Source organism: Artibeus jamaicensis, unplaced genomic scaffold (assembly GCF_021234435.1).
Source record: "Artibeus jamaicensis isolate MK-2021 breed Jamaican fruit bat unplaced genomic scaffold, CSHL_Jam_final contig_781, whole genome shotgun sequence".
Classification (NCBI taxonomy): domain Eukaryota; kingdom Metazoa; phylum Chordata; class Mammalia; order Chiroptera; family Phyllostomidae; genus Artibeus; species Artibeus jamaicensis.
Genome location: NW_026521968.1, coordinates 6,047,412 through 6,072,787, shown reverse-complemented (window position 1 = coordinate 6,072,787; position 25,376 = coordinate 6,047,412). Strand labels below are relative to the sequence as shown.

Here is a 25,376-nt window from a genome sequence, read left to right as displayed (position 1 = left end):
ATATAACCATTAAACGTAATATTGTCCATGTATATTTTGATGTTGAAAAAACTCCACGATATGTTATTAAGTAAAAAAACAGGACATAAAACAATAAATAGTAAAACAGCATTTTAAAAAGTATTGCTTTTCTAGATTTTGAAAATTTAAAGAGAAAAGAACTCAAGTTACTCAAAGTCTTTTCTTTAAAATCTGATATTCGTTTGTTCTTTGTTTCTTTAACTAGGTAGTCTCGGGAATTTCTCTGTAAGAAATTTTTCCTTTGCTTCCAGGTGCATCTGGAAGAACATCCTGAGGCTGGACTGAAGGACTCTTTCTACCCCAGCAATATGTCAGATGAGGTTAACCTGCCAATTGTGGCTGCATTTGTTGATGGGGTTTTTAAAATGACTAATTCACATAAAGGCTTATCTACAAAAGCAGAAATCACAAAGGTATTCTTATCCAGGATCATGTTAACATTTACTTATATTTTTTCCTAATCTTTTTATGAAAGTAAGCCATTACACTTAACTCATTAATTCATCTGGAATTTATTTAAACTAATGGTGTGAGGTAAGGACCCCTTAGTGACATTTTTTGACACTACATATTTTTTAAACTATACAAATGACTTGCTTTCTCCAGGGATCGTTCTAAGGGACAATTTTACAGCAAAATCTCTTTATAATGAGGTCCTTTTGGTCTTTAATATCAACCTCTTGGAAGGCCTCCAAGATAAATCTATCATCAACCTAGTACCGCTATAGGATGACCAATATTATAGTAAAATTCCAAATGCATCCCCCAAATAACCTGTACATATAGGACTGAGGGTCAAGTGTCTATGATTAAAAGGTAAAATGATTTAAAAGAGGAAAGGCGATTCCTCTACAGTTTCCAATTAGGAAAAGAATCATTAAAGTTATGGAGCTGCTTTATCTAGGAGCAACACAGGCTAGGAATGAAAAATGCCTACACTGTAGTCTTTTCTCTGGACCTTGCTTCACTGTACAGTTTAAACTATCTAAAAGTTGTGTCTAATGCAAAACAGAAAGAGGGCTCAAAATTCTGCTCCACTCAGATCATTTCTATAAAAACTCAGAAGCTCCTCGCTCTGCTTAAGTGCTACAACAAATTTTTATTCCACAATCCAGACACAGGCAGTCGAGAGAACTAAGACCCTGAGCATGCAGTAACGACACTGACGACCAGAGTGTCTCCAAGTTCTAAAGCAGTGCTTCAAGGGCAGGTGCTACAGTCGTCTTAGAGACAGTGAACAAAATAAAATGCTGCCACTTGCACAGATATAAACAAGGAAGAACCTTGCAGACAGTCATACAAAACCATGCAAAACTATGATGTCATAACTAATAGCTCACTACTGTAACCTGCCCTAACCTATCACATATCCCAAGTCATTATATCACAATAGAGCATCTGCAACATTCCACGCTCTATTAATCATTCTTCAATTTTTTAATGATGTTAATTTTTTAAAAATGGATGACCGATGTGGTATGGAGAATAATGGCCTCCTAAATATGTCCACTTCCTAGCCTCTGGAACCTGGGAATATATTACCTTACTCAGCAAAAGGAACATTGCGGTTGTGATTAAGATTAAGGCATTTGAAATGGGAAGGCTGTTCTGGATTATCCAGGTGGACACAAGGTAATCACGAGCCCTTAAAACAGAGAACCTTCCCCAGCTGCGGTCACAGGGAGACATGAAGAAGGATGTGAAGAATACAAGCAGCTGGCTTCAAAGACTGGAGAAGGGAACCCTGAGTCCAGGATGTTGCTGGCCTCTAGCTGGAAGAGGTGAGCATATGACCTCTCCTCTGGAGCCCCCATCACCCTGTCCACACCTTGGTCCTGGCCCAGTGAGACCTGGAGTGAACTTCTGACCCACAGATTGTTTGATAACGAATTTGTATTTAAGTGAATAAATTTATACTAACTTATTATGACAAGCTAGAAAACTAATACAATCATTTTTTGAAAATCGCTTGGGAATAATTAGGTGTTTGGAGCCTTTCTATCTTTAGATGTTCAGAAAAACCATCTTCTAAGCAAATACCATGTAATTGTGGGAGGCCTATCTAGTGACTATGGATGAAAAACAAAGGGACAGTCATCATACTGTATTCTCACCAAAAATAACAGACTTGATTTTGATCAGGCCACTAAATCTAACTACCAATTTACAGAAAATATGTGGGGCAGAGGGAAATTTTAATATATGGGCAAATGAATAGCAAGAGCTAGATGATGGGAAACTACATAGCAAATGACCCAGTTTCTTCAACCAAGAAATTGCAAAAAAAAAAAAGAAGGAGTTGGCAAAGGAACCTATCTATTAAAGAAACTGAAGGGACATCAATTAGTTGCAATGTATAGACTACATTCAGATCCTGAATTGAACAACCTAAAAAAAACCCACAAAAGCAAACATCATGGGAAAATCAGGGAAATCTGAATGCTGGATGTTTGATTATATTAAGGAATTGTTAACTTGTTAAGGGTGAAAATGACGTTGGGATTATGTTTTTTAAAACCAGTTCTTATCTTTTAAAAACACACTTCAGAAATATATTCTGGAATATTCACCAATGAAAGGATCTAACATCTTGTAACAGAGTGCAGCCAAGAGGGGGGCCCCAAAAAAGGATTTGGGATGGGGTCCAGAGCTCAGGGTGTCCAGGAAATATTAAGATGTCCTCACCCCCCCACCCAGGGGAAGGAACAAATGGAGCAGGGCCATTGAGAGCTGTTTTGCATAGCAACAGTTTTTGCAGCTAACCTCTGGAGTGATTATTTAACATATCTATAACCTTTAACTGGTTTCATAGATATGTTAAATAGCTGTGGCCAAGTTTTGAGCCAGGGAGAAGGGAGTGGCTTCGACCCAGGATGTAACTAGGGGCTGCTCCCCTGAGTGAGTGCCTGTGTAAGAGCTTGGAAAAGATCGGCTCTAGGACATGAGGGCATAACTGCCCAGGTGAAGAGAGAGCCACTCGGTTTGGGGCAGAGTGAGGGTCCCCTTTTGGCCAGGTGAAAGGGAAAACCACGCAGCTTTGCCAGAATGGAGATTCTGCAGGGGCAGCCAGGTGAAGAAGAAAGACACATGCTTTTGGTGGAGTGTGAACCCCTGCAGCTTTGGTAGAAGAGGCCCACGCGGCCTTGGGGTGCCCCCTTTGGCCACATTGCCTGGAAAGCAGGAGAGACTTTGACTGGAACTGGGTACAAAGAACTCTTGCCAGTGGACCATGAGAGGGTACCGCAGTACTTTGGATTAACTAGAGATCCTGCCTGACACAGCTGACGATACCAGTGGCCTGAAACACAGACGTGTGCTTCTTTTCCTGAGATACGGTACCCCGAATTAGGGCAGCGGGGAAGGAAGCACTGTGGGCATCTGTGGTTCTCTTAAAGGACTTTGAGATGTGCCCATGCAAAACAGGGTGTGGCTCCTCACCTCCCCGCCACCGATTCACATGGAAATATTTAAGGGCCTAAGGACACTGAAATCTAGAACATGAAACTTTCTGCTAGAATCTAGGGAAAAAGTCTATAAAATAACAGTTAAGAATAGATGGGGCTAATACTGAAACCGTGATACAGGGTGCAGCCAGGGGGGCCCCCAAAAAAAGATTTGGAAAGGTGTCCAGAATTCAAAGTGTATAGAAATATTGGAGAGACATATAAGATGTCCTCACCCCCCCTCCCCCAGGGGGAAGGGATGAATGGAGCAAGGCCATTGAGAGCTGTTTTGCATAGCAACAGTTTTGCAGCTAACCTCTGGAATGATTATTTAACATATCTATAACCTTTAACTGGTTTCATAGATATGTTAAATAGCAGTGGCCAAGTTTGGAGCCAGGGAGAAAGACTGGGACTCAGGAGAAAAAAACTAGGAGCTGGACTCCTGAAGGAGAAGTTTGTGGCAGGGACTGAAGATGGGAACTAAGGGCTGCTCTCCAGAGTGAGAAGGGCTTAGACTCAAGATGGAACTAGGAGCTACACTCCTGAGTGAGAAGGGAGTAGCAAGGACTGAAGAAGGAACTAGCGGGGACTCAGGATGGAACTGGGAGGACTCAAGATGGAACTAGCAGGGACTGAGGATGGAACTAGGGGGACTCAAGATGGAAACTAGGAGCTGCTCTCCTGAGTGAGAAAGGCTTGGACTCAGGATGGAATGAGGGGCTGCGCTCCTGAGTGAGAAGGCCTGTGTGAGAGCTTGAAAAAGATAGGCTCAAGGACATGAGGGGATAACTGCCCAGTTGAAAGGGAAAAACCACGCAGCTTTGCCAGAATGGAGATCCCTGCAGCCAGGTGAAGAAGACAGCCACATGCTTTTGGTGGAGTGCGGACTCCTGCAGCTTTGGTAGAAGAGGCCCACGCGGCTTTGGGGTGCCCCCTTTGGCCGCGGGGCCTGAAAAGCAAGAGAGACTTTGACTGGAACTGGGTACAAAGGACTCTTGCCAGTGGACCATGAGAGGGTACCACAGTACTTTGGATTAACTCGAGATCCTGCACAGTGACACAGCTGACGGTGCCAGCGGCCTGCAACACAGACGTGTGCTCTTTTCCTGATTTACGGTACGCGGAGTTGGGACAGTGGGAGAAGGGAGTGCTGTGTGGGTGTAGGTGTATACCCTAAAGGACTTTGATATTTTAGTGGAGGCATTAGGCCTGAATAGCATTAAATAAACATTTTGTTTCCTTTTCACAAATCTCTGGCATTAAGAGATGTCTTTCCAATTGGCGGCGGACAGAAGGGCCCAGTAGATTTTAGTATTTTGTTTTTGGGAGGGGCCCCTGTTGTATAGCAGTTTTGGGCATCCCTAGGTGGGCCAAATATTGTATTGCCCCTCCCTTGGACCTCCTCTTGTTGTTCGGTAACAACCGTATCAAAAAAACCCGAGCACCTTCCCCAAGGTCCGCTGTCACCTTGGACACAATGATCTGTACTAATCAAAAGGCTGCCTTCCTTTGCTCCACCTCAGGATTTTCTGAGGCTCTCTGGTTATAGCCATCACCTCGCCCATCTTATGCCTAATGTCCATCTGTGCCTCAAATTACAGCGTCAGTAGCACAGGAGCCAAGACTGGCTAACTGGTTGTAACTAGGCCTCACTTCTAAGTTGGGAAACGAAGGCACTCGTTGCTTGGAGTCTATGTTCTGCCAGTAACTGTTATTTTACGATGATTTCTGAAGTGTTTGTAAGGGTTGACTAAGGTACAGAAAGGCTAACAGAGTCCATGGGCAAAGGAAAGTTGGAAAGGGCCCTTTGTGCTTCTTTCTTTTTACCCAGTGCAGGACCTGATGATGAAGCAAAGCCATGGCAACCGCAGCCCACCACCAAGACTCCTGAGGCAGAGAAAAGGCTAATAAGGTTTTGTGCAAAGATTTACTTCCATTTTTGTGTTTATCTTTGAAAATCAACTTACTAGGAAAGCAAGAGGGACACAGCATTTCAAAACACAAAGGCAAAAGTAGAAAAACAAATGGACCTACAATATGTGCTGTTACTCTCCTCCACTCCTTCATCTCTCCACCCTCCAACAAACCCCAAAGGCCAGGAGGCTTGCAAAGGGCAGGCATTTCAACAAAGATGCTCTCCATCTGAAAGACTCACCAACAAAAACTGGCAGGTGGTACCCTCTTGCACCCAGACTACAGCAGTCTCTGAGTATAGCACCCTCTCGGTGAAAGGGATCGATCTGTTTCCTAACTGAAAACAACTTTTTCTGGCAAAAAGCAGCCATGCCAGAAAATTCGTTAGTATTATCTAGCAAGAAATGCTTTTCAGAAACCACGGATCTGACCAATAAAGCACTGCAAATGAATGGTTGCTCTACGTTCTACGTGTAAAGCTGCATTGCTCTGAATTTTTTACTTTGCTTCAAACATGGTACCAGGAGAGGTGTGTAGAAATGAAGGTATAAGAGAGGCACAGTGTCTCATTTACTGGATATTTTGACACTAGAATTAGTCTTCTGCTTCTGGCAAGATGAACAGACTAAATTTACTTCTAGCTAGAAACGAAACACACACACACACACATGCGTGGGCGCACACACACAACCTCAGGCAGAATATACAGAACAACAGTTCCAAGACCCAGACCTCAGGAAGTGAGGGACAGTGACCAGAAATGACAGAGCTCAGAAATAAATGAGACGAGCTCTGTGACTGCCCCCAGAGCAATGCCTGGAGGGCGCTGCCCGCTGTGGTGCTGGGACAGAGGGGCCCAGGTGGAGCTGGCCATCTCCGAGTTGAAAAGAATCCAAATAGGCCGAAGGAGCCTAGAGAACTCGGGGCCCAGGACCAGAGAGGAGAGAGCGGCACAGAGAGGAAACTGGAGGTTTGCACAGGGTCCGCCTAGCGGCTTCAGCTGAGTGTGGGTCAGAGCATTTACGTGAGGAAACTAACCACGGTTGGGGAAAGAACCACCTGAAAGGGACCTCTGAGCTCAGACAGGGTTGGACCCAGTTCCTATTCCCACTGACCAGGTCTCCTCACAGTTCACAAGGCAGAGGACAGGCATACCTCGCCTAACTGCACTCTGCTTTATTGCACTTTACAGATGCTGTGTTTTTTACAAACTGAAGGCAAGACCCTCCATCAGAAAAAAGATGACAACTCTATTGCAATACTCACTTTGTTGCTGTGGTCTGGAAGCAAACCTGCAATACCCCTGAGGTATGTCTGTGCTCAGACTGGTTTGGCTCAGTAGTAGGGTAAAATACTACTGGACTGGTGTCAGCAAACATTTTTCTATAAAGGGCCCAATACTAAACATTTTAGGCTTTGTGGTTCATACAGTCTCAAGACCAACTGCTAACCCTTGCGGCCGTAGCAGGAAAGCATCCACAGATGCAATAAATGAGCATGGCTGGGCTCCCATAATAGTTATAGACACTGAACTTGGAATCTCATACAATCTTTGCAGTCACAAAATAGTCTTCTTTTGACTATTTTAGAACCACTTCAAAATGTAAAGAACATTTTTAGTTGACATACCATACAGAAACAGGCAGCAGGCCAGACGCAGCCACTGACCATGATCCTGCAGCTCTGGTCCACACTACAAAGCAGGCCCAACTAATTGCATCCCAGGAAAAAAAATCTCAAGAATGTTTCTAGAAATACAAAAATATCTATTACCAAACAAAGACGAATCCATAATTCCTGGCTTCCAAATGAATGCTTCTGCTCTAAGATCAGAAATAAGGCAAGGACATCTGTTCTCACCATTTCTATTCGACTCAACACTGTATTGGAGTATGAAGCAAGGGCAACAAAGCAAGAAAAAAATAAATAGCACCCAGATTGAAACGAAGACGTAAAACTATATCAATTTCAAAAACAGAGAGTGTCAGAGTAAATTAAAACACATGACCCAAATATATGTTGTTGACAATAATCCCACTTTAAATATAAAAGCACATACAGATTAAAAGTAAGCAGCGCACTGGCCGAGTATTTCGGTTGGCTGGAGCAACCTCTTGTACACCAAAAAAAAGTTTTGGGTTCCATACCTGGTCAGGGCATATACCTAGGTTGCAGGTTTGATCTCCAGTCAGGGCATGTATGGGAGGCAACCAATCGATGTTTCCCTCTCACATCAATGTTTCCCTCCCTCTCTCTTTAAAATCAGTGAACATATCCTTGGGTGAGAATTAAAAACAAAGTAAATAGATGGAGAAAGATATACCATACTAAAACTAATCAATTGCAAGCAGGATTAGCTATATTAATTTCAGGCAGAGCTGACTTCACAGCAAATAAAGTTATCGGGCATAAAGAGGTGCAGGATATAATTACAAGGGGGTCAATTCTCCAAAAAGATGTGATCCTTAATATATATGTGCCTAATAACAGAGCATCAAATTACATGAGGCAACAAGTGATAGACCTGCCAGGAGAAATAAATGAGTCCACTATCTACTGGGAGACCTCAACACCCCTCTATTATATCCAGCAGGTAGAAAATCAGTAAAAACATAAACTCAACAAGATAAAACACCTCTTAACAAATTTAAAACAGAAATCATAAAATGTTTGCCCTCAGACTATAATGGAATTAAACTAGAAATAACAAAAAAAGGAAAATAGCAAAATATATGAAGATTAAACAGCACACTTTTAAATAATGCAAGATGAAAAAAGAAATTTCAAAAGAAATTTTAAAACATTTTGAGCTAATGAAAACACACAACTTATCAAAATTTATAAGATGCAGCAAAAGCAATGTATAGAGGAAAATTTATAGCACTGACAGCATATATTAGAAAAGAAGACAGATCTAAGATCAATAATCTAAGCTTTCAACTCAAGAAACTGGAAAAAAAGAGCAAATTAAATACAAAATAAGCAAAAGACAAGCAACAAGATATAGGGAAGACATCAATAAAATTAAAAACAAAAAATAAAAAAACTCTACTTCTTTGAAAAGATAAAAATAATAATAATCAATAAGCCTCTGACCAGGATAACTAAGAAAAAAAGAGAAGACACAAATTAATAATAGAAATGAAAGAGGAAACTTCACTCAGATCTCAGAGATATTAAAAGGATAATAAAGAAATACTATGAACAACTCTATGCCACCACATTAATAACCTAGATGAAATGGACCAATTTCTCAAAAGACACAAGCTGCCAAAACTTATGCAGGAAGAAATAGGCAATCTGAATAGACTTATATCTAAACAAACTGAATTAACAATTAATAACCACCCCAAACAGAAACCACCAGGCCCAGATGGGTTCACTGTTGAAGTCTACCAAACATTTAAAGAAGAAATCATAACACTCTCCTACAGTCTCTTTCCAAGGAAAGAAGCAGAGAAAATACTTCCCAGCTCATTTTATGAGGCTACCATCATCCTGACACCAAAACTAGACAAAGGCATCATAAGAAAAAACAAAAACATAGAACTACAGACCACTATCACTCATGAACACAGACTTTTTAAATCCTATAAAAATATTAGCAAATCAAATCCAACAACTATAAAACAATTAGATACCATAATCAAGTGGGATTTATCCCAGATATATAAGGCTGGTTCAACATTCAACAACCAATTAAAGTAATCATTACAATTTGTAGAAAAGACTATCTTTGCTCCTTTGTCCTACCTTAGGTCTGTTGTCAAAGATCAGTTGATTATATTTATATGGATCTATTTTGGGACTCTCTGTTCTGGTCCACTGATCAACTGGTGTATTTCTTTACCATTACTCAATTTTTCTTTACCTTTAATTTTCTGTAGTTTGAAAACGATGTACCTAGGTGTGGCTGGGCTTTGTTTTGTTTTTTAAATGTATACTGCTTGGTGTTCTCTGAGCTTCCTGGGTCTGTGGTTTGGTGTCTGACATTAATATGGGGTAATTCCCAGTCATTACTTCAAATATTTCTTCTATTTCTTTCCTTCTTTTTTCTACTTATGGTATTTGCATTAGAGATATAACTTTTGTAGTTGTCCCACAGTCCTTGAATATTTTGTTCTCTTGGTTCTCTTTGTGTCTCACTTTTTGAGGTTTCTATTGAGATATCCCAAGCTTAAAGATTCTTTCCTCAGCTGTGTCCAGTCTGCTAAAAACCCATCTTTCTATTATTGTTTTTTATCTCTATGTTTCTTTTTGGTTCTTTAAGATTTTCATCTCTCTGCTTATATTGCCCATCTGTTCTTGAATGCTGTCTACTTTATCCATTTGAGTCCTTAGCATATTGATCATAGTTGTCTGAGGTGTTTTTTTTTAGTTTCTTGATTTTAGAGAGAGGAAGGAGGAGAAAAAAAAAGTGTGGGGGGAGAGAGAGAGGAGAGAGACACTGACTCACTGTCCCACCCATTTATGCATTTACTGGTTGATTCCTACATGTGCCCTGACCGGACACTGAACCCACAACCTTGGTGTATTGGGATGACCCTCCAACCACCTGAGCTAGACCGAGTCAGGGCCAATAACAGTTGTTTTAAATTCCTGGTCTGATAATTCCAACATTTCTGTCATGTCTGTTGCTGATGCTTGCTCTGTCTCTTCAAACTATAGGGGTTTTTTGCCTTTTGGTACGTCTTGTTGTGTTTTTTTCTCTCTTAATAATACAAGTAAAAGGAACTGCTATAAACAGACCTTTAGTAAAAATATGGTGGTAATATGATTTTACTTATGAAATCTAGTGAGCAAAATAGAAACAGACTCACAGATACAGAAAACAGACTAATAGAGGGGAGAGGGGTTGGGGGCTGGGTGAAAATGGTGAAGGAATTAAGTAGTACAAATTGGTAGCTGCAGAATAGCCACAGACATGCAAATTGCAACATGAAGGAGACAGTCACTATTGTTGAGGTAATTGGGTATGGAGCCAGGCAGTGGGGGGACCACTCTGGAGAGTGCATGGTTTCCTGGCCACTTCGCTGTACATCTGAAACTGGTGTGGATTGGTACTGAATGTAAACAGCAGTTGGAAAAGAAAAATTTTTTTTAACTATGGTGGTAAGATGTGATGAGAGCACTACAGTCCTGTGATTATATCTCTGTCTGTTGGTGAGCCTATGCTGCCGGGCTGTGAACTTTCCAATGTAATCGTAGTTTCTTCCTCCCCTTGCCCTAGGTGGGACAGACGGCTGGTAGGCTGGGGTTGGGCATTTCCTTTCTCCCAGGTCAGTCAGGCTCTGGTAATTCCCCGGCATGTTAGGTTCCAGTGAACTAGTTTCTCCTGAAGGCAGACCTTGTTAAGAAGAACAGAGTGCTCTGTTGTATTCCGAAATGGTTCCTTCCCATCTAGCCCTTCCAGAAAGTCTAAGAGATTTTTCTCTGATATTTGTGTGAGAACCTGGTTGAGCTTCTGGAATTAAATCTCACTAAACTGTGAGGACCCCTCCATAAGTGGATCCCACTGAAGTTTTTAACTTTCAGACCCATCCATACTAAGCCTCCAGCAATTGTTCACCTACAGTACTGGTTTTGTGCTGGTTTCTGCCTGGGAGGTTTTGCTCCCAAGTAAGCCAAGATCCCCTATATTTGCTTGTCTATTTTCTTCAGTCTTGCAAGAAGCAACCTGCCCTGTGTCCTCTCCTCTCACTAACAGATCCAAGAGGAGTTGTGGATTTTTCTGTTGGTTCAGTTGTTTGTTAGGATGTAAGGACCACGTTCTAGGTCCTTACATGCAGAACAAGGAAACTGGAAGTCTGGCAAAGACTTTTTAGATACTACTCCAAAAGCATTGAAACAGATAATTGGTAAGTTGGACTTCATTAAAATATAAAACTTCTGCTCTGTGACTTGTGCTTTGTGGTAAGAGTGAGGACCTACTGTTGAAAATAAGCAGTACAAAGGCCAAAGGCCAAAACTGTAACTTTAATCCATCTTATAGATTATGCTGGAAACAATTAGCATAGGCCTACATGAGACTGCACACAAAGGCTTTGTTGAATGAATGAATGATTACATCCAGCTAAAGACTGAACACAGATGACATTTCTTGGATTGCCACCAGGGGGCAGCCAATTCAGATGATGTTCTCCACCAGCACCCATCTGTGGTCCTGGTGTCAAGGTGCCCTCACAAGTCCTAAGCAACTGACCAGCTTTCTTCACTTCCATATATTTTATTAAATAAGTGATATATTTAAAAAGACTGCTCAAAAGAATATGGAACACTTCACGAATCTGCATGACAGTGAAAGACACTGTCAAGAAAATGAGCCCTGACTGGTGTGGTTCAGTGAGTTGGTTGTCATCCACAAACCAAAAGGTGCCCAGGTTGCAGGCTGGGTCTTCATCTGAGGGCATGTGAGGGGCAACTGACTGATGTTTCTTCCCCTCTCTTCTCCTCTCTCTAAAAATAAATATATCAAATCCTTAACAAAAGAAAAAATTAGAAGACAAGTCACAGAGTGGGAGAAAATATTTGCGAAAGACATATTTGATAAAGGTCAGTTTTCCAAAACACGTAAGAATTCTTAATGGGCCTAAGACCTTAACAGACACCTCACCAAAAAGAAATATACAGATGACAGACAAGGATATAAAACAATGCTCCACATATGTAATTAGAGAAATGCAAATTAAAACAATGAGCTACCACTACATATCTATTAAAACAGCAAAATCTGAAACTGAGAACATGAAATGCTGGAGAGGATGCAGAGCAAAAGGAACTCTCATTTGTTGCCGGTGGGAATGCAAAATGGGACGGCCACTCTAGAAGACAGTTTGGTGGCTTCTTATAAAAGCAAATATACCCTTACCATACAATACAGCAATCATACACCTTGGGTATCTACCCAAAGAGCTGGCAACTTATATGCACACAAAAACCTGCATGCAGATATATATAGCAGCTTTATTCATAATTGCCAAAACTGGGAATCAACTGGCAGATACTTTAGCAGATGAATAAACTTAGTATATCCAGAATTATTCAGTGCTAAGAAGAAATGAGCTATCCTATTACTGACTGAAAAAAGCCAATCTGAAAAGCTATACACTATATGATTCCAACCATATGACATTCTGGAAAGGCAAGACATAGAGACAATAAAAAGATCAGAGATCACAAAGGTTTGATGGGGGAGGGAAGGATAATAAGCAAGCAGGGCACAGATGATTTTTAGGGCACTGGAAGTACTCTGTATGTTACTCTAATAATGGATGTGTGTCATTTATATATTTATCCAAACCCACTGAATGGACAGCACGAAGAGTGAGCCTTAAGATACACTACAGACTTTGGGGGCTATGATGAGTCAGTGCAGGTTCACGAGGTGCAGCAGACACCCCATTCTGGGGGGTGTTAGTGACGGGAGAAGACTACACACACGGAACTACATACCTTTCTCTAAATTTTGCGGTGTGCCCAAGACTGCTCTAAAAAACTGTCTTAAAAATGTAAAACTGTCTTTATTTATAGAAAATATAATCACTTGTATAAAAATTCTATATATTATAGAACAAAGCAGTTAAGTTTAGCAAGGTTGCATGATCCCAGATGAATATATAAAAATCAATTGTACTTTTACATATCAGCAACAATCAGAAACAAACATTTTTAAATGCCATTAATGAGGATAAAAATATGAAATACTAAGAGATAAATATGACAAAAGATGTATAGTAATATACACAGTAAGAACTGCAAAAAATGGTGAGAAAAATTAAAGAAAAACTAAATAAATAGAGATATACAGGGTATTAAATGGCAATGAAAAAATACAATGAAGATTAAATTTAAATAAATAAATAAACAAACAAATAAATAAATGGAGAGATACACCATATTCACTGGTTAGAAGTTTAATATCATTAAAATGTCAATTTTTTCCAATTTAATCTAAAGATTCAATGTAATCCCAATCAAAATTTTAAGGGATTTTTTTTGTAGAAATTGAAAGTAGATTCTAAAATTCTCATGAAAATGCAAAAGATTCACCATTTCCAAAAAACGATTTTTTAAAATAAGTTTGAAAGAATTATAATACCTGACAAAAACTCACAAAGATGCAATAACTGAGACAGCACGGCACTGCCGTAAAGGTAAATCAAAAGATCAACGGGGAAGATTGACAGCCCAGAAACAGGCCCACACGGGTCCATTGATTTTTGACAAATGCAGTGTTTCCGTAGAGAAAGGACAGTCTTTTCTTAAAACAGTGCTGGGACAAACAGATATCCAAATGCAAAAACAAACAGACAAACAAATAAAAAAACCCCAAAACCTGAATTTCTACTTATAGCTCTTTATGTAAAAAATTAACTCAAAATAGATCACAGACCTAACGTAACACTTAAAACTATAAAATTTCTAGAAAAAAAAAAGCAACAAATCTTTATAGTTTAGGTAGTCAAATATTTCTAATTGGACGTCATCAAAATTAAGAACTTCTGCTCTTTAAAAGATATCATTAAATAATAAACAATATAAGCCATAGAGGGAGAAAAAAATTATCCGTGAAACTGTATCTGACAATAACATATGAAAGGGTATACAAAGAAACTCTCACAACTCAGTAATAGAAGACAAACAGCCCAGTTAAAAGTAGGTAAACAACTGGAACATACACTTCACCAAAGAAGACAGACTGAGGGCAACGAGGCACACACAGATTCATTAGTCATCAGGGAGAGTCATATTCAAACCACAGTGAAATGTAACACACACCTGTTAAAACATCTAAAATTAAAAACCCGACTATGCCTAGTTTTGGTGAGGATCCGAAACAATTAGAAGATACAGATTTTTGGTGGTGATGTAATACAGTATAACCACTTTCAAAACTACTATGGCAATTTCTTAAAAGTTTAACATACACCCACAATGACTCAGTCATTCCACTGGTTGGTATTCACCTAGAAAAAGCACTTTATGTCTACACAATGACTTGCATGTAACTGTTACAGCAATTTATTTGTAATATTGAAATACTCATCGGCATGTGGATGAATCCGGATTGTGGTTAAGCCAAACCATGGAATACTATTCTGCGATACGAAAGGATGAAATACTGACCCATGCAACAAGGTGGATGAATCTCACAATAACTATCTTTAGATTAGATACAGAAGCCAGACTCCCTCCTCCCAATGGGAGTACATACTGTATGATTCCATTTGCACAGAAGTAGAGAAAATAGAAACTAATTTACGGTGACAGAAGGCAGATCAGCAGCTGTCTAGGAGCTGGGGGAAGGGCAATAGTAAGAATTACAAAGAGACATGAAGAAAGTTTTAGGGACCAGTGACCATTGTTTTGATTACAGTGATGGTTTCACAGGTATACGCATATGGTCAAAGCTTCCTGAATCATTTGCTTTGTGTGCAATTTATAATAATGTCAACTAGACCCCCATAACACTGTTTTTAAAAGTAGAATTAGAGAGAATGGCCTATTTTAATACTGACATGAAAAAAATGTCCATGACACCTATTAAGTAAAAAATAAAATGCCCTGGCTGGTGTAGCTCAGTGGATTGAGTGCGGGCCTGCGAACCAAAGGGTCGCCAATTCAATGCCCAATCAGGGCACATGCCTGGGTTGTAGGCCTGGTGCCCGGTTGGGGGCATGTGAGAGCAACCACACTGATGTTTCTCTCCCTCTCTTTCTCCTTCCCTTCCCCTCTCTCTAAAAATAAATAAATAAAATCTTTAGAAATAAAATAAAATAGCTGTGGAATTACATATATCATAATCCCATATTTGTAAAATATGTGTGCTTATACTGAATATATATGTACAGAAAAAAAGCCTGAAATATACGTTCATTTGTTTACATACTGGAGAAGCAATATGAAGAGCTTTTCATTTTATACATCCCTGTGTTGTTTGATATTTGTATGACCATCCTGCATTCTGAAATTTAAACAAATAGAAGACAGTGAAAGAAATAATTAGCAAGTTTAAAAGCCACTGGGCAAGATAAACTTGAAGGTAAAGGCCACAGTGACTTATTTCGTGTAGGAAAAGATGGAGCTTGTGTTTGGAGAACAAAACTCCCTCTTTCGGAAAGAAGGGGGGCACGCGTGCCCCCTATTAGCAGGCTCAGCACTGCCTGCACGCTCTCTCCCAGGAGCTGGTCGCTGCGTCCCTGAGGGGCCTCCGTGGGTGTCTATCGCCCAGGTATGCTGAGGCACAAAACCACCGAGGGCTTTAGGACGCCACAGCCCTCCCGCTGATCTTCAGTGGGTATAAGGGACAGTCCAGACTCTAGAAGACACCTAACAAGGTTTCTGAACCCACACTCCTTGGGTGTTCGGTACCTTGGATGATTTTCTGCTGCTGTTGCCGGATTTCGTCAAAACCCAAGCCTCTGGTCTCCTCCGGCTCCTCAAAGAGCCAAGGGTTTGGGACGCCTCGCTGGGCCCCTCCCGTCATCAGGCTGGACCTAGGAACAAGATTAAATGTGTTACATAACTCAGAAAATATAGCTCTGCTGCAAATTACTCCCACAAGTGCAGAAGTGGCCAGCCTCGGATGCTTTGAAAATTCAATTCAACCACAATTTATTGCATCCTCGTTCGTGCCAGCGACTGCTCAGTGCGGGAGGAGCCCTGTGGGCGAGGAAAGCACAAGCCCGGGCCCCTGGAGAGTTACAGCCTGTTAAGGAGACGATGGCAGCATCTAATACTCCTCCTAATCCTCCAAAATACATTTGAGTCAATAACTGTAAATGAGGGTCTTAAATTACAAAAAAACAAGTTTAAATGGAAGTGGCCTTTTTATCAGGACAAAGTCTGTCTCACAGGCTATGTGACATCAAAGGCACAAATTTCATCTCAAGAAGACACAATGTTGACCACAGGCGACACAGGTGACAGAACTGAAAAATGACCATATAATTTTCTATTAATGGGTATTTGGGAGCTCACAGACAGAAACACAAGCAGGGTTTCAAATCTAATTTTATGAATGAAATGTAGCATTCATAACATAATGAACAAATTCTGAATCATCAACCTTAGTCTTTATTCCCTCTAGTAAACCACGTGGCCCGACTGCACCAGACACACTGACCTCCCAGCTATGTGAACAGGGAGCACACGTTCGCAGCCTCAGTCCGTGTTTATAGGATTCTTCTCACTCAAGCATCTCCTCTCCTGCCCCACCTGCCCACATTCTGTCCAAGGCATAAGGACCATCTTGTTCATAAAGCCATCTCTGACTTCTTTAACCCAGATGCGAACAGTCACTCACTTTAGAGTTCACAGGATTCACAAAAAATGATGATAATGACAAAGGTGACATGACCGTCGTACCAGTGACAATAGCGGCTACCATGTGTTAAGCATCTGTTACGTGCAGGTATAGCTCCAGGCCATTTGTATGTATTCACTCACAGCATTTGTAATTCTTCCAGCCCTTTCTTTTCACATCTCTCCTACTGTCTACAAATAACCCTACTCTATTGTTGAACCTTTCACAGGAACCAGCCTCATGTCTACTAGACAGAAGGCAGGAACTGAAAGTCACCCTCAATGGGACTGCATACTGCTCCCCAGCACGGACTGAATGGCAGTGTAAGTTACCCCGGCTCCGCCGCCCCTCAGTGCCGCAGCACTACATGCCTCAGAGAGCTGCTGGGGAATAAAAGTGATCATCCATTTACTCAGAAAACATTTACTTAGTACTTACTATGTGGTAGGCATTGTTCTCAGCAATGGCGGGGAGGAAAAAAACAGAATAGAGACAAAGACCAAAATCTCTACCCTTACCAAGTATGTATTTTTATAATGGTGCTGCTTTCATTCTGGTTGGGGGGAACAATGAGCAAAATGGGGGGGGGGGTGCTTGATGTAGTGCTTAGAAGGTAATAACCATTCAGTAAAATTTAACCATTATCATTCTACCTATTACGGTACTGTATTCACTGGAGGCACTGAAGTATAATTTGTTAATAAATAAGAATATCTCAAAAGGCTATGTTAATTTCATTTTTTTTAGCTTAGCACTATAAAACCTATAGAAGAATAGGATATGTATCAACAAACCCATACAAAACTGGAAGAAAATTAATGATCCCTTAGACTAAGATTTTAAGCACAGAGCTGGTCTCGCTACCCAAGTGTTCTAATAGCACGCAAACAGAAGTCTGACGTTCTTCCACTTCGCCGAAAAGGCAGATGTGCTTCTTTAAAGCCTTACTTTACTTGATTGGTCCCAAGTACCTACAATGTCAAGATTTCAGATTTAGTCCCTATAATAATCATTCAATTCCATTATTTCTGAAGATAGAGGAAGAGAGCAATGAAAAAAGGAAAGGAAGAAGCAAGTTTACAATCAAAGTACATCCCTAACTCTTACACCACCATGCAAGTGCCAACTCTTGATTAAAACAGGAGTCGCAGGATTTCGCATATGGTCCACTGTGAAAGCAAGGCCTAAAAACCAGCACAGCGGTCAGCGGTCAACTAACCTCAGGGCACCTATCGCAGCTAAGAACATCCACTCAAATCAGTACGCTGCACCTAAGTTGACAGTAGACCCTGTTCCCCTAAAGCTAATGTCACTATGTTCCGCTGGTAGTGTGTGCCATACCTGGAGCTTATTATTTTTAATTGTTAAAGGTGAAAATGTAAGAAAATTATTTTAGCAATCTCAGAAAAAACAACAAGTTAGAACTACAGCCTTTAATGTGTGTTACATAAATACATTTATAATATCTACTAGAGAGTAAAAGTACAATATGGGTGAATTTTAATATTAATATCAAGTACACATTACAGAAAAAAACCTCATCAACCACCAGGCATCCAAGAAAGATTGTCCCAGGGCAGAATTCGTTACTATAAAAGTTCTCAGCATTGAAAAAAAGCAACAGTAAACTGCAGTAAAAATGATTCCCTCGTGCCTTCTCTCTTGGTTATCTGATTCCAAAATTTCTGTGAAGTTTTTCAAGGCAGAACTACTTCTCTCTCTTTTCTTTTGGAGGTTGTACTTTGCTGATGCCCCGCGCCTACCAGGAAACCCAGCGATGGCTGTGCCCTTACTAACAAAGCAGGTGAGATCGCAGGTATTGCTGGGCAGAAGCATTGGTTTCCTTTTCATTAGGTGTGCACTCAACCTAATGTCTGGGCCTGATGCCTCTTATTACTCAGTCCTCTAGGTAAAAAATATATATAAATCTGTATATTTATCTATTAAATATAAGTACATTTATGTACTTAAATATGTACTTATTTTTAATATATAAATTTTTAAGTATTTATATATTAAATCTGTAATACATAAAGATATGTTTATAAAAGAATTTAAGACATAATTCTTGCTTTCAAGGAGTTTATTCTCAAACTGAAAAGGAAAACTAACGACACATGAAGCAATTACTAACCGAAATAAGAGAACTGCTAGCTTTGTAGCCCTAGGCAATGCCAACAGCCTCTTAAGCCCATAAAACAAGCAAACTAAGTAAGCCAAGAGTTTTCAAAAGTCCTGGTCCAACACTTGAGGAGTAGGACACCCTCATCAGTAGTGGGGTTGGGAGGTAAGTGTGGAAGACTCATTGTAGTGGGGGAAGCCAGGTCCTCCTTTTATTCCTACAGAAGATAATTTTCTAACATTGGAAATCAATGAATTATGATCTTTAAGATCCTTCTGCTTTAATTAATTTTTTCTCATTAAATAGTAAACTGCATAAATAAGAACAGAGGAAAAAAAGAACAATCTCCCTCTTATTCTTTTTACAGAATGAAATCCATTCTCTTCTGCCCCCATTTTCCTATTTTCGGTTAAAGGCATCGCCTTTAACCGAAAATAGGAAGACCCACTGGCTAAGGCCAAAAACCTTGGAATGATCTCTGACTCTATCTTACGTACCCCCCAGCACCCAGTCCATTAGGAAGCCTTCAAAACATATCTAAAATCTGACCATTTCTCCTTTATTCTATTGCTTCCACCCTGGCACTCCTGTCTCCTGCCTCTACTCCTCCCCTCTGCAATCCACTCCCCACAGAGCCATCAGTGTGGTCACCGTGAAAATAAACCTGCTTCCTCTGCTCACGGCCTTCCCCGTCTTCCCATGCACCCTGAAAGCACAGCATCTTTACAATAACCGACAAGCCACACCAGCCTCCTTGCTGTTTCTAGAACACACTGAGCACATTCACATGACAGGGCCTTTGCACCCGCCGTTCCCTCCTACCCACCAAGGTTAAGGCGCTGTCCCTAGAGGTCACGTGGCCTTGCTCCTTCATTCATTCCAGTCTGCTCAAATGCCATCTCACACAGTTTCCATGATGACTCTAGCTACAATAGCACTCTTCCCTAGAACTCCTCAGCCGCCCCCATCCTGCTTTGTTTTTCTTTCTAGTACTTAAACCACCTGCTATCATACATTATGTATTTGTTGATCATCTGTCTCCTACACAAGGCTGCAAGTACCCCAAGGGTAGGGGCTGTCTTGTTTGTCAGTATATCCTCAGTACACACAACAGGCACTAAAAAAGTGTTGAGTGAATTAATGTATTTGGCAAAAAAAATAAATAACTGAATGGATGAAATAAATAAGCACGGTCAGGAAATCACAGTATTATAAGCTGGTGCTCTTTTGTAATTTCCGAGGCATTTCTCAAACTATTTCCTGTGGATTGTATGTAAGACTGTGTGTAAGTCAGACTTGGAACTACTGACAAGAAAGCCAAGGTAAAGGAACATCACAGTGACTTTGTCAGGGTTGCACACCCAGTGGCAGAGCAAAAGGTTCAACCCACAGCTCCTGACTCTTAACCCAGGGCACTTTCTTTCTACCATCTCAAGAAAGATTCCATAAAGGGAAGGAGACTCAAGACAGCCTTGGAGAATGGGTGAGGTTTAGCTAAATGCAGGAGAGAGAGATGGAAGGCATCGCAAGAAATGGCAGAATGTGAGACATGTCTCGTGGGCAGGGAATGTGAGCCTCATACGTGCATAGGATAATCGTGGACAGTGGCTGAAATTCCAGGGCTGGATCTAGTAGTACTGATTCCAAAGCAGGTAGCCACTGTGAACCTCTACCTGTTCTCCTAGTGGCTTTCATCCTCATACTCATCCCGGATCTTGTAATTTTAGCCCCTGGTTATTCCCCATCCTGTAAGTCCTCAAGCAACAACCTTCACTCCTATCTGCAGCCGAACTTCCTTAAAGAATGAACTTTGCTCGTCAGTTCTGCCTCCTAACCCTCCCAGTTCGTCCTTCAAACCACTGCAGTCCAACCGTGGCCCCATGATGCTACTAAAATTTTTCTCACCCACAGTCTTACTGCCAAACCTCCTTCCAGTTTTCACTTTGCCCCTCTCCTAGCCTCACGTGTCATAGCTGACCACGTTCCCTCACCCATGAACCTCTCCTCCACTGTGTTCTTCCACACCACTCTCTCCCACTGACAGATTCTTCTCTGTAATTTCAGGTAGCCCTTCCCCCATCTGCCTGTTAAACATTGGTGTTCTTCCGAAATTCTATGTAGGTCTTCTGTTTTCATTCTATTGTCTCTCTCTGGGCAATTCTACCAGTTCCACTGGCTCAGGCCACAAGAACAGAGGCTGGCAGTGCTTAAATGCTTTTTATGCCCCGATACAAAACCCACAGTACAGTTTCTCCTGAGTCACTGTGGTGGTGGGCTTAACTGAGGGTGGGAGAAGGGCATGCCCCCCTAGTAGGTTGATATCAGAATCTGGGGGTGAGGGTGGGTCAAACAAGAACAAACAGATGAACAAAGAAGACAGAAACAGACTCACAGATACAAAAACACATTGACAGTTGCCGGAGGGGAGGAGGGATAGGAGACTGGGTGAAAAAGGTGAAGGGATCAAGAACTAAAACTTGGTAGCCACAAAATAATCCCAGGGATATAAAGTACAGCATAGGGAATATAATCAATACCATTACAATAACTATGTATGGTGCCAGGTGGGTACTGGAAATACCGGGGGGACCACTTTGTAAAGTATATGACTGACCACTATGCTGTACCCCCAAAACTAATATAAAATAATATTGAATGTAAACTGTAATTAAAATAATTTTTTTAAGTCTTGGGGGTGGAGGAAGGAAAAGCACATAACCAGTTAGAAAAAACCCCACGTATAAAATCCTGGTGAGGCCTATCTTTTCAGCCATCATCCTGATAGAAAATGGCTGTGTTAAAGACTTCCAAATTTATCTCGACCTAGAATACTCCCCTACAGGGTCTGTATCTGCATTTATTGCTTTTCATTTAGGAATCTCTAACTGGTATTCTGCTCCCAACCTAATATATTCAAAATTAAATTCATCACTTTTACCCCAAAAGCTGTTTCTTCTCTGCTCTCTATTCTGGTCAGCAGCATCACTGGGTTCCCAAATCATCCAAATCTGCTCCCTCCCCGCCAACCCCACACCTCATCAGTTACGGAGGCCTCCCTCAGAGGTGGTTCTCAACTATGTGCCCTCCTTCCATCGCCACTGGCATGACCCTGGCCTAGACCCTCATCAGCTCTCATGTAAAAGATGGTCACAGCCTTCTGACTGGTCTCCTTGTTCCCTGACGCCTCTTTCAAGGCATCTAGTACTGGGCTGCCAGAACTGTCTTTGTAAAGCAGTCTTGCCATTAACACTTTCTGTTTCCGAACTTTCACCACTCCCCCAAAGGTACAGAACAAGTATAAGCTCTACAATATGGCCCCAGTGATCTCTGCAACGTCATCTGCCAAAACCCCTTTCCGTGCCATGCCTGGCGCTTCCTTCAGCCGTCCAGACTGCTCAGACAAAGGCACAAACTTTCACACTCTCATGTTTTTGTATGAGTCTGGAGGGTCCCCACCCCCACCCCTTTGTCCATCTGGCAAAATTCTATTCAGCCCCTAAGGCTCAACTCAAATGTCACTTCTGCTGTTCAGTCTCTCCTGATCCCTATCCCCACCCCCTTCCCCTGAAACAATCACTCCCTGGTGCTCCCACGGCACTTTGTTCAAAACCTCTGGCGTGGCATTTATCAAGCAGGATTGTAGTTAGTTATTTACTCATCTGTCTCCCTTCCTGAATTATGAGCTCTGTAGGGAAAGAGGCCACATGGCAGCCATGTTTATGCCGCTAGTGCCAAACAAGCAGTGCGCAGAGTATGCGAGAGAAGAAGCCTTCAGCGCGTGTTTATGAAACAGAACTAGGAAAACCACTAAACTTTTTAAGCTAGGGAGACAAAACGAGAGGGGCATTTTTGTTTTGAGATTTTTTTTTAAAGAAAAAAAAAATTAACAAACTGCTACTCCCTTTCAGATTTTAACTGCAAAGACTGACGCTGTTCCAGCAGATGGAGAGAACAGTACTTAAAAGGGAACTGTCACTAAAACACCTTGTAGCTCCACCCCACTTCTGGAAGGGCAGCAGAGTGTTTCTCCTTTGAAAAGTAAAGTAAGGAAAGGAAATGTTTAAACACTATCCTTTTGAGATTAGGGTAGAGTTGAAAAAAATTTAAATAAATAAATAATTTTATCCATTTTCTTTCAAGATGGAGGTTACCTAAAAAAAAATGGAACTTATCTAATAAATGCCACATTAATAAATAGGCTAGATTATGTCTTATAAAGATTTTACCAAAACAATCATAGCTGCTTCTAAAGATATGTTATAAAGCTCTGGCTGGTGTGGCTCAGTGGATCGAGTGCCGGCCTGCAAACCAAAGGGTTGGCCCTTCAATTCCCAGTCAGGGCACATGCCTACGTTGTGGGCCAGGTCCCCAGTAGGGGGCGTGCGAGGCAACCACACACTAATGTTTCTCTCCTTCTCTCTTTCCCTTCCCCTCCCTCTAAAAACAAATAAAAATATTAAATAAATAAATAAAGATATGCTATAAAATTACTGCATTTCCATCCCCGAAGGCAAATGATGTTCACTGTTAAATGATGATGATATCTAAAGGGGGCACAGATAATCCATGCTATTCTGATGGCAAATGCAAATGAAGCTGGTTAAGAGGTCACAGGGAGGACTTCCACCAAGATGGAGGCATAGGTGGAGACGCTGTGCCTTCTCACACAACCAAGTTTCGAGACAACAAAATTTTAGCAACAGAAAACACAGCCAGAACACAGAAAATTGAACTTTTTGGAAGTCTGATAACAACGAATTCTTCAGCCTGACTGGTAAGAGAGGTGAAGCCAGCAGCTGGTGGAGCAGGGTTGCATAGGAAAACTCGGTCAGATGGACTCAGGCGCTCAGATCCCAGGCGTGGGGTTGCAATGGGCGGACCCAGAGAGGGCGCAGGGCGGCAGACTGAACGTGGTCACACATTCGCGTACAGATAGACCCATGAAGGAGTGAGCAGTGAGACAGATCAAGCAGGCCCCAGTGGTGAGAGGCAGAGGGGGCCGCCATTTCCCCACTCTGACCCCACCCCTGCATACAGCATCACAAACCAGTGACCTGGGCAACCCCACCCTGGTAAACACCTAAGGCTCCACTCCTCATACTTAAAGGGCACGAACAGACCAAAAATAGCTCAAGAAGATCTCAAAGCCCCAGAGCCCATAACTCTAAGCTACCAAGAAATAGCAAAACTTTCAGATGCACAGTTCAAAACACTGGTGATCAGGATGCTCACAGAACTGGTTGATTTTAATCACAAATTAGAGGAACAAATGAAGGCTAAACTAAGTGAAAGGAAGGGAAATGCACAGGAAACCAATAGTGATGAAGAGGAAACTGGGACTCAAATCAAGGGAGTGGACCAGAAGGAAGAAAAAAATGACCAAACAGAAAAATATGAAGAAACAAGAATTCAAAAAAATGAAGAGAGACTTAGGAACCTCCAGGACATCTTTAAACGCTACAACATCCGAATTATAGGGGTACTAGAAGGGGAAGAGGAACAGCCACCAGTGGAAAACTTATTTGAACAAATAATAAAGGAGAACTTCCCCAATCTGGCAAAGGAAATAGACTTCCAGGAAGTCCGGGAAGCTCAGAGAGTCCCAAAGAAGTTGGACCCAAGAAGGAATACACCAAGGCACATCAGAATTACATTAGCTAAGATGAAAATGAAGGAGAGAATCCTAGAAGTAGCAAGAGATAAGGGGACAGTCACATACAAAGGAGTTCCCATCAGACTATCAGCGGATTTCTCAAAAGAGACCCTACAGGCAAGAAGGGGCTGGAAAGAGGTATTCCAAGTCATGAAATCCAAAGACCTACAACCAACATTGGTCTACCCAGCAAAGCTTTCATTTAGAATAGAAGGGCAGATAAAGTGCTTCTCAGGTAAGATCAAATTCAAGGAGTTCATCATCACCAAGCCTTTATTATATGAAATGTTAAAGGGACTTATCTAAGAAAAAGAAAAGATAAAAAATATGAACAGTGAAAGGACAGCAAACTCACAGTTATTAACAACCAACCACACCTAAAACAAAAGCAAACTAAAAGGACAGCTAGATCAGGAGTGGAAACATAGAAATGAAGATCTCATGGAGGGTTAGCAACAGGGGAGTGGGAGGAGGAAAAGGGGGGAGAAGGTACAGAAAATAAATAGCATAGATGGTAGGTAGAAAATAGATAGGGGGAGGGCGAGAATAGCATGGGAAATATAGAATCTAAAGAACTTGAGACATGTGGTCATAAACTAAAGGGAGGAATAATGGGAGAGGGGGTATGCAGGGTGGAGAGGAATGAAGGGGGAATAGAACAACTGTAATGGCATAATCAATAAAATTTAAAAAATTGAAAAAAGAAAAGAGTTCACAGGGAGGGCGATCTTATCAAGTAAACACAGAACTGAAAAAGCAGTGAATTCCAAGAAATAGCTTTCTTTAGCTTCTCTTAACATTTCAAAGATATGTCAAAATTAGTATATAAAATGTTTGTTTTATCTGAAAAAAATATCAGTGAGTATTCACAGACCACAGGGAAGTTTGCAGTTAGGACTAGAGAAGATGTCTCTA

The 25,376-nt window shown here is 41.2% G+C and overlaps 1 protein-coding gene across 1 annotated transcript in view; it reads right to left on the bottom strand.

The window, feature by feature from the left end:
* STX8 (syntaxin 8) overlaps positions 1-25,376 on the bottom strand; it is a 255,335-nt gene that overhangs the window by 176,808 nt on the left and 53,151 nt on the right. Inside the window, 1 exon segment of the mRNA XM_037164947.2 lies at positions 15,753-15,877. Within this exon segment, the coding sequence (XP_037020842.2) occupies positions 15,753-15,877 (125 nt within the window).